Source organism: Squalius cephalus (assembly GCF_949319135.1).
Source record: "Squalius cephalus genome assembly, chromosome: 11".
Lineage (NCBI taxonomy): Eukaryota > Metazoa > Chordata > Actinopteri > Cypriniformes > Leuciscidae > Squalius > Squalius cephalus.
Genome location: NC_137132.1, coordinates 15,558,959 through 15,568,951, shown reverse-complemented (window position 1 = coordinate 15,568,951; position 9,993 = coordinate 15,558,959). Strand labels below are relative to the sequence as shown.

Sequence of the window (9,993 nt, the reverse complement as noted above, 5' to 3'; positions counted from 1 at the left end):
AATATGGCAAAATAAATCAAACTTACATCCTCTGTGAAAATCCCAGGACTTGGCTTCTGCACTCTTTCCAGCAGAAGACCATCGAGAGCTGCATCTGACGCCAAATCTTTCGTCCTCTCGTCGTCTGGACTATCAGTTTGTCCCAGTCTGGCATGGAACAGCTCACTTAGGCCCACCTGTAAAACCTGGAAATGGGGACAGGACATGAGGTCATTAGCACATTCATTCTTGTCTTGTTCAAGCTGTGCTGTTGTGGGGCGATTGTATATGGCACCTTGAAAAAGGCCCTTTGGAAGGCAGGATCAGAGTCTGTTCTCATCTGACTGGTGGAAATGTGTGCAGCACAGTGCACGAGCAGCAGAGAAAAGCCACCCACTGACTGCAACCTCCGATGGCGAACAAACAGAGTCCTCTCTTCCTCCTGAAGACATAGGGAGTGCTAAGTGCACAGGGGTTTGTATGACAGAGCTCTAAGTGTGCTTAACATGAATAAATTATAGCTCACTCGGTGACTGACAAATAAGCCAATTTAACCTTACTGCAACCAAACTAGCTGTGAAACCAATTATATCTCAGGGAAAGTGGTGCTAATTATCACTTCTCAAAGTGTGGTATATTATTAATAACTTTCCATATGTTCTATTTTTCGCTGGTTCAATATGTACATGCATAAATTTAAGAAATACCTGATAATAGAAAGAGTTGCGGAAAGCATTGTTATTGTAGTTGTTGAAAGGAAGACTAGAAGCCAGTTGAAGTGTTACTGCTGGTATCTAGAATGAAGAAATCAAAACTATTTCTTTAGGCTATTTGCATGAAACCACTGCACAATCGTTTAAAAGTTTGACAAAATTGACAGTAAAGGCATTTATACTGTTACAAAAGTTTCAAATAAATGCTCTTCTTTTAAACTTCCTATTAATCAAATAATTCTGAAAAAAAATGTATCACTGTTTCCACAAAAATATTAAGCAGCACAATAATTTTCAGCATTGATAATAATAAGAATTGTTTTTTGAGCAGCAAATCAGCATATTTGTATTTCTGAAGGATCATGTGACTGAAGACTGGAATAATGATGTTGAAAATTCAGCTTTGCCATCACATTTTAAAATATATTCAAATAGAAAATTTGATTTGTAATAACAGTTCACAATATTACTGTTTTTATTTATTTATGCCGAGTGGGCTTACAAGACTTCATTCAAAACATAAAAAGACTCTCATTTACATTAATATTAATTCATATTATTTTGATTATCGCTATAGAAAAATAAATTCGTAAAATGTCATAACTAACCATGTGGTGACTCAAATGTTTTTTTTTTACTGGTGCAACCCAACAACGTTAAAATACCTACTGCTTTTGTCATGTCACTAAAAAAATTTAAGTAAGTAACGTTTTTTTAGTTACTCTATGAGAATCACACATACTGTAAAAGCAAGTGAGAGAAAGACAGACAGATCCAGACCATTTTATATAATTGAAGGTGCTGGAGGAGAAACTGTCCATGCTGGTAGAGCAGAAGCTCTCGTGGGTTGAGTGTTTCAGAGCTCACTAGAATCAGCTCTCCTTCGCACTCCCACTGTGCATCCATGAAATCCATGAACGACCGGCCTGCACCTGAATGCATGTACCAACACACACCATTTAATGTCTCACACGTTCATCCCTCTGCATCTTTGCAAACTTTAACACAAAATAAAGTTGTTAATTAATTACATTCTCACATCCCTTTAACCTTTAAGAAGATGCTAAAATAAAGCTCAAGTTATATTTCGACTGACATGTTGATGGTTCTCATGGCTTTAAGTCATCTGTTGCTACACTAATGACTTTGCAGTTGTGATGAGTTCAGATTGCACGTTTCAGTGGTGATAATTAGAGCCTGACCCGAGGGCTGGATCTTCAGCAGGCCTCTATCTCTGGCACTATCCCTGAGCTGCTGCTCCACTTCCTTCATCAGCTGGAAGAGAGGAGATAGCGCTACTAGTCTGGACCACTCTTCCCCTGCAACACCGTAAAACAAATACAGAACAGGAAAATAATTACTTTTTGTTTCCCAGGTCACTTTAATACTCTGGATATGACTTGACTCTTACTTTCAGTGTAAGTTTAGGAATTTTTTTGGCCATTTTATTGACTGCAGCCAAAAATGTAAAGGTGCGATCACATTAGAGAATTTTGTGGCAAAAAAGGTAGTTGTCTATTGTCAATAGTGTAGCGGATGTACGAGCAAGCTTTCTGTTGGATAGCATGGCAAATCCATGTGACTTACTTGAACTAGTTTGAAATCTGCATGGGGAAATCTTTCGCCCTCATACGAAATTGATCGCACCTCACTGCTGGCAAAATAGACTTTCAATAAAACTTGGCTGTCTGTGCAATAGAAAGGCGAAATTTAATTTATTTTACATGAAATCAAGCGTAGCGTCAGTTCTGGCAGGTCACGTTAGTCAAGCTCGCATCAGCTGACTCTCAGCTGATCCACGTCTACCTGATGATACAACGCCTATCACTGTATACATATATAAGCTCGTCAGTATTATCAACAGCTGTCGCGTTTCTCAGGAGAAAATTCCCTCTTTTTTGTGTTGCCTGCCTTAGCAAACACGCTAATAACCTCAATAACTACTTGGGTCATGTGCTAAAGCAATGTAGCAAATCATGTTTTTGCTTCACTGTTCTCCTCTTGTTAAAACTTGGATTCAAGGTCAAGGAAACTTTTCTTAAACAAAAACTGCAAGTTTCACCCAAAGTGCTCCAGTAAAACGCTCTGACCTGCTAGCTTTGGGATACCGATGTTTGCGGACAGACCAGGTTCCTGGAGAGATTGGACATCTGAATAAAACAAGAGAGAACATCATGTCGCGATCTGAAATGAGGATGCCGGTAACATCTCTGACTTAAGACAACCTCACCCTGGTTGCGGTTTAGATGTGTTTTTTCCTGGCTTTTCTGAGTGTAAGATGGGTTTGACAGAGAAAGAGAGGGCACCGTGGCATTCTGTTCACTCGCAGACGGAGTCTTCATTTGATCTTTAAGGGATTGAGTCGAGACACCTGGCGTAGCCGAAGACACAAACACAGCGGTGAAATTCTACAGTATCGACGACCAGAATCTTGCTATTTATTCTGTGTATTCAAATATACCTTTCATAACAGACACAGATTCGGTCCATGCTCTGGAAGCGCTTTCCCGGCCAAACGCCCGTTTCCCTTTTGAGATAGGTTTCACAACTGAGACAAAAACATGATTAACGTTTCTATAATAAGGCATAAATGAGGATATTGTACCAGAGCTCTGTTGTGGCTGTGTGCTGGTAGACTGGCCAAGTGCTTTGCTTTCCTCCAACAGCTGAATAAGTCGTTCAAGCCGAGGAAGGATTTTCTGCTGAGTCATGGCTATTACTTTCAGAGGGTTCCTGACACCCTTGGGCTTCAGCACACCAAAATCTTTAAACCAGAATGTGCCAGACACCAAAGACTGGAGGAAGAGAATCAATTTAGTATACTGTCAAGGGAAAATCTGGAATTAAGTCTCTTAAAGCATTGTCGCTGTTTGGATTTAAATAGGCCAATGCTTAAATGAGCAAACAAGTCTATGATTGGATCATTATTGCAGTGTTTATTATGTTTCTAGGATGTTGTATGTTTGGCAACAGTTCTTCTAACCCTAATTGATGGAGTTTGTTGCTTTTCATTTCTTAAACAACCATGTAGGAAGACACAATGACAATGTCAAGATTCATCAGGCTCAAATTGTGAAAGAATGGTTGACAGGAAGCAGGAATAATCATTTTCACACATGAATTGATACCTCTGAGTCCAGACCTTAAATTCATTGAAAGTCTTTGGGATGTGCTGGAGTAGACTTTACAGAGTGCTGGACTCTGCATTGTCAGTACAAGACCTTGAACAAAAATGGATGCAACTCTTGATGGAAATAACATCACAACATTTATTTCTATCAAGAGGTGCATCCATTTTTGGTCAATATCTTTCTTTCACAATTTGAGCCTGATGAATCTTGACATTGTCATCCTGGAATATGGCCATGATGTCTCTTCCTATATGGTGGTTTAAGAAATGAAAAGCAACACACTCAATTAATTAGGGTTAGGACTGCTGCCAAACATATACATGCTAGAAACATAATAATCACTGCAATAATGATCCAATCTTTGGCTACGTTCACACTGCAGGGCTTAATGCTCAATTCCGATTTTTTGAAAAAATTCGATTTTTTTGCAAGGCCGTTCACATTTCCAATTAAATGCGACCTTTTGTGATCTCCTGTGTGAACGTGAAATGACCCAGAAGTGACCCGCATGCGCAGAAGAGTACTCAACGGTCAACGACGTCACTTGTTGTTTGCGGAAGTAGCTAAACTTGAACTAACTGTGATTCCCTCACACACACACACACACACACACACACACACGAGCGCGCGCAGCGACCGTTACACAAAAGCCAGACAGCAGCCGCTGACCTAATATCAGATTCAGCACAAATAAGTTAACATAACGTGTATATATAATGGCCGTGGGCTTTTATTTATTTATTTTTAATTAACGGGCTCGTCGAGGTCGACCCGTTCGGCAGATTTACCTCAGCTCGACGAATATGCAGTCCGTTTTCAAACCGACGACTACAGAATTATGACGTTTTTCGCGTATCAATGACGTGCGGGTCGGATACATGCGACCTGGCCGTTCAGACTGAAGTCGCATTTCAAAAGATCGGATATGTATCGGATTTGGGACCACATACCCAAGTGGCCTGGGTCGCATTTCAAAAGATCGGATCTGTGTCGTTCAGACTGTCATGAAAAGATCAGATACAGGTCGCATAGGGGCAAAAAAATCGGAATTGGGTCGTTTCAGCCTGCAGTGTGAACGTAGCCGGACTCTTGCCTATATAAATCCAAACAGCAACTTTCTTTTGAGCCGGGCAGTGTATATACAAAACAGCTCTAAGGATAAACCAAGGACATCGCTACACAATTATCGGTCAGTGCCACGAGCATGCATTGCACATCTAGCCTCCGGCACATGTTACCTGCGCGGTGTCAGCACGCAGCTGGCAGACCAGACGAGCACTGTGGAGAGACGAAAGCACAGCGTCCAGCTCTGCTTGTCTCTGCATTAATTGCTCCCACAGTTCCTGCTCCCTCAGTTTCTCACCCTGTGATAATCACAAGGCATCGTGTTATATATCCCAGAGCAGACTCCATTAAACTGGAAAATGGACAGTGCAAAGCCAGAGTATTGGCAATCACACCAATAGTCACACAAAGGATGTTAAGCTTCCAATGTATTGATCTGCTCATTCAACTGTTTAACAACGTAGTAATGAGCTCAGCAGATTTGAATGTTTCTGTTTGAGGGTGAGAGTTTCAATGTGAAAACAAGCTGACCAGATGCTGCGTTTCCTGTACTGATAGCTGACCCTGATCCATCCGCAATCTCTCCATGGACACACTCGCATGGTTCAGCACGGCTTTAAGCTCGGTGTGCCAGTAACACTGCTGCTCCCACTCCTCCTCATCTCCTTAAAGGAAGAGTTCACACAGAGATGAATCCTTTTATGAAACAAAGCTGCTTTATGAAATAAAATTGAGGGCAATATGGTTCTCCAAAAAATGACTGTGACATCTAGCCAACAAACTCTCAAGGCAATTTGTAACTTCTTAACATTTTTGCAAACTGGTGACTTTTTTAATTCTTCTGAAGTCATATGATGGCTTTATGTGAGGAACATTCTAAAAGTTATGTTACTCATTGTTCATTTTCTCTTTCAGTGAGTCATTCACTTAAGAACAGCTGCGAACAGATCACTGAATCAGTGGGTTGAACTCAAAAACCGAATAAGTGAAGGAATCATTATTTTGAACTGATCTGTGATCCTGATCCTTGTTCAGTATTGGGACTGAACAATTTTTTCACAACTGATGAACAAATTAGATTGATTTGCTCAAAAATCAGAGTTCGACTCACTGGTTCAATGATTTGATTCTTGAGTTAACTGCTTACTGGAGGGGAAGATTATCAGTGAATAATTACCTAAATCTGGGTCTGTTCCTCAAACAAATATACTTTATTTTATGACTTCAGAGGACTTGGAATATAGTGCACAGGGAGTTTAGACAACTTTTACATATATTTTGCGGTGGGTGGGGTGGGGGGGTTGATTTGAGCAGCCATAGTCACTATGACCTGTCACTGATTCTTACAGTTATTACTTTTTTTCCACTTAAGCAAGACAGACATATTAGGGAACTGTCATTGTTGAGTGAATCTCATTTAACGCAGATTTTAAGTAAGTTGTCAAAAGCAGTCTGTTATTTGTCTATATATTATACACAAGGCCTAACATTCAAAAGTTTGGGGTTATTACTTTTTTTTTTTTTTTTTTTTTTTGCAAGAAATGAATACATTTAGCAATTATGCTTTAAATTTTGCATTGACATTTTGACATTGACACAGTAAATACATTTATAATGTTTTATAAAAAAATATATTTCTATTTCAAATAAATTATTTATTTGACAAACTATTTATCCATAAAACCTGAATTTTTTCCCCACAATTTCCACAAAAAACTGAAGCACAACTGTTTTAAGTACTAAGACATGTTTCTTGAGCACCAAATCAGCATATTAGAATGACTTCTGAAGGATCATGTGACAGACAATGAAGTTGTAATGATGCTGAAAATTCAGCTTTGCAATCACAGAAATAAATTAAATTTTAAATTATCATAAAATTGAAAATAGTTATTTTAAATTGTATTTCACAATATTAGTGTTTTAATTTGTGCAGCCTTGGTGAGCATAAGAGACTTCTTTAAAAAAAAAACACACATTAAAAAAGACACTTACCGACCAAGAATCATGAATGCTATTTTTTGAATCTTTAAAGCATGACCGTTGCAAGCGCTCACAGTGGGAGTATGAGAGTGAGGACTGACCTCCTGTGAGAGCATGTAACACATGGGCTGGTAGAAGCAGAGATAACTCTGAGTTCTGGAGAGCTTTTCTCTGGGCCTCACACTGAGCGCTTTCCTGAACCTCAGCGGCAGTCTCCCTTAGCTTTTCCCTTAGCTGCCTGTCGGTGTCCATCCAGTCTATCTGTTTCACACACACACACGAACATGCGCAGCATCTCATTTAGGATGCAAGGATGGTGGAAACGCTTTCTATCACTCTGACACTCACAGAAATAAAAACAGACACTTGGTCAAAAGACTTGCATTTTAAAAAGGCCACAGAGTGCAGTGCCATCTCTGTGGAGTCAACTCACACAGTCAGGCTCATGTATGGACGTGGATAGATAGCGTTTAACGGCTCTGTCAAAATCTCCCACCATCTCTTCTTCCTTCAGTGTCTGTTCACGCCAGTAATTGCCCCGTGCGCTGCTCTCCTTCTGGAGGGTTTCCACCTGAGGCAAACAAATACATTTTGCAAACATGTAAACACCCCCAAGCCAAATGAGCTTTTATGTGGCTGTGATGTGATTTAGTTCGACTTCGCTCACCATTACACTGTCTGGGTTTTCTACTAAAGTCAGAATCTGGGACACAGTTACAGGAATCACAGTCCGCTTCCAAACATCCAGACTGGCCCCAACAACTGGAGCCAGCACCCCTGTCACTGGGTCCACCGTCTGCGATCCAAAACGTATGGGAACCAGCCCTGAGAGTCATAATAGGTTAACACCTAGAGATTAATGTAACAGGATTTGGACATTCCTAGTAACCTCCATTACCTTTTCCATCTGCATCCTCCATGGTTCCTGCCAGAGGCACCATGCAGCCTGATACCCAGTCCAACTGAGCTCCGAGAACTGGGACATGCAAACCCGAGCCTCCGGGGTCAGGATACTCCAACCCGGGTAGAGCTGGCAAGGACAACTCAATGCCAGGCAGCTTGATCTCCCCTAAAAGAGCACAAGCAGAAAGGAGGCAAAGTTAAACAATTTGAAAAAACGCAGTAGAAATTCTGCTTTAATCTGATTAGTGTAAATGTTAAGCATACAAATAAAATACCAAACATTATATATATTAAAAAGAATTATGGAAAAAAATATTTTAGAAAAGTAAATAAAATGCAAAAATAATAAAGTTTAAATTAAAGGTTCAGCTTTTCTATCACAGTAATAAATTACATTTTAAAATATATTAAAACAGTTATCTATTTTACTGTATGTTTGATCAAATAATTTCTGCCTTGATATTTCTTGAGTAAGAGACTTTTGAATGGTAGTGCATCTCATAATATTAATAACAGTTCTTTACATAACCTGAAGTTAACACCACTGTAATCATAAAAGATCATTCTGAAAGCTCTTGCACTGTTTGAATGAGATCCCATCCCATATTAAATGACCTTTCACTAAGCTCTGCCCCCTTGGTTAAGAATGAACTGGAGATGTCTGTGAACAGCATGGTTTTCAGTAACATTTGCACATAAAGTGGTAAAAATGGATTGGATATTATTATTACATGGACTGGAATACATTGTGTGACATAGCAAAGTATTTTATTTGCCATTTTACTTTAAAGTAAATTGTTCAGTTACACAGTAACTTGATTTAAAACTCCAAAGACTGCAACTCAGAATGAAGGAAAACACTTAAGCACACACTCACAGTCAACAGATAAGAAAAAAATTAGAGATTAAAACAGATTGCATTAGTATAAAGAAATATTTCTAATATTTCTAACATCTTGGTACTGTGAACTCTGTTAAGTTACTTTGGACATAACATTTTTGGATAATTTCCACTAAATTGTGTTTAACACTACCCAAATACACAGATCCTCCACAAACATTTGAAAAGAGTAAAACCCTAGTCTGAGATGCAGACAATTTGGTTATCTACGACTGTTTATTAATGTTTTTAAGGAGGGGCTCAGCGTAGGGTAAATCGATCATGATTTTACAAAAGTATCAACAGTAACCATTTGGCAGAATGGAACATTTTTGTACTGACCTACCCTTTATATTAATATACAGATTTTGTACAGATCTTTTGTAGTAAACAGCTCTTACCCACCCACACTACCACCATTCTCCGCCACACCCCTGGCCTGTTCCTGTACGGCTTCCAGACGACTCAGCATCTGCAACATACAATGTTGGCTGCTTTTCCAGGCCTGTTCCAGCTCAGATGTTCCTGCCGAGAGTCTATCGAGGTCACCTTGTAGATCTGCGGCTGTTGAGCTCCACTCATCACAGCAACCTTGCATGAGCTCTGCCACCCGCAAGCAGGCACCCAGAGCCTGGCTGTCCAACAGAGCCTGGAAACCCCCAGCATGAGGCACCACCTTCCCTCCTCGCACGCTGCCTCCACCAACCCGCACCATCCGGCCGCTCAAGGGCTCGATGAAGGACTCACACAGGAGAAGCCCCCCAACTGGAAGTACAGCCCCTGAACAGACACAGTCATCAATCAGGCTGTTTGAACTTGCTGAGATTCTTTCAACATACAGAAAACGGACCTGTGTGGGGATCAAGACTGACCCCCGTGATGAGCACCAGGTTGCCTGTACGTGGGTCCAGCATGGGAGAGCCAATCTGAATGGGCAGCCGCATGCGCGAGATGGGACACATGTGCACGCCACCCAAAGGATAAACCAGTCCTGTTTGTGGATGGATGGTGACTGCCAGAATAGGCACCAGAACACCAGTGTCATAGTCACACATGGGTCCTCCAAGCACCAGCCTTTGGCCTGAACGAAGCCCCCGTAGTTTGGAAGCAGCATGGATTTCAGCATGGCGGGATGGAGGGTAAGGAATGAAAGGCAGCAGGGGTGATTCCCATTTCCCCACCTCACCTAAGAAGAGAAAACCATTGCAGGTGCCTCACCGTAAACTTGATTTAGCAAAAAGCAGTTAAAAAAGTTTTAATCAGATTACTGTAAACGTTAAACTTACAACAACAAAAAAAACAATCATATTATAAATAATGAATAAAAATGTGAAAATAA

The 9,993-nt window shown here is 40.4% G+C and overlaps 1 protein-coding gene across 1 annotated transcript in view; it reads right to left on the bottom strand.

Annotated features, from left to right (window-relative positions):
• LOC307167802 (uncharacterized protein) overlaps positions 1-9,993 on the bottom strand; it is a 28,211-nt gene that overhangs the window by 513 nt on the left and 17,705 nt on the right. Inside the window, exons 15-31 of the mRNA XM_079887102.1 lie at positions 9,505-9,840; positions 9,060-9,434; positions 7,770-7,940; positions 7,539-7,696; positions 7,305-7,442; positions 6,973-7,132; positions 5,420-5,553; positions 5,062-5,187; positions 3,298-3,487; positions 3,154-3,219; positions 2,923-3,063; positions 2,783-2,842; positions 1,895-2,011; positions 1,473-1,624; positions 687-773; positions 275-421; positions 27-185 (exon numbers count right to left, since the gene is read on the bottom strand). Of these exons, the coding sequence (XP_079743228.1) occupies positions 27-185; positions 275-421; positions 687-773; positions 1,473-1,624; positions 1,895-2,011; positions 2,783-2,842; positions 2,923-3,063; positions 3,154-3,219; positions 3,298-3,487; positions 5,062-5,187; positions 5,420-5,553; positions 6,973-7,132; positions 7,305-7,442; positions 7,539-7,696; positions 7,770-7,940; positions 9,060-9,434; positions 9,505-9,840 (2,717 nt within the window). The remainder of the gene's footprint in view (positions 1-26; positions 186-274; positions 422-686; positions 774-1,472; positions 1,625-1,894; positions 2,012-2,782; positions 2,843-2,922; positions 3,064-3,153; positions 3,220-3,297; positions 3,488-5,061; positions 5,188-5,419; positions 5,554-6,972; positions 7,133-7,304; positions 7,443-7,538; positions 7,697-7,769; positions 7,941-9,059; positions 9,435-9,504; positions 9,841-9,993) is intronic.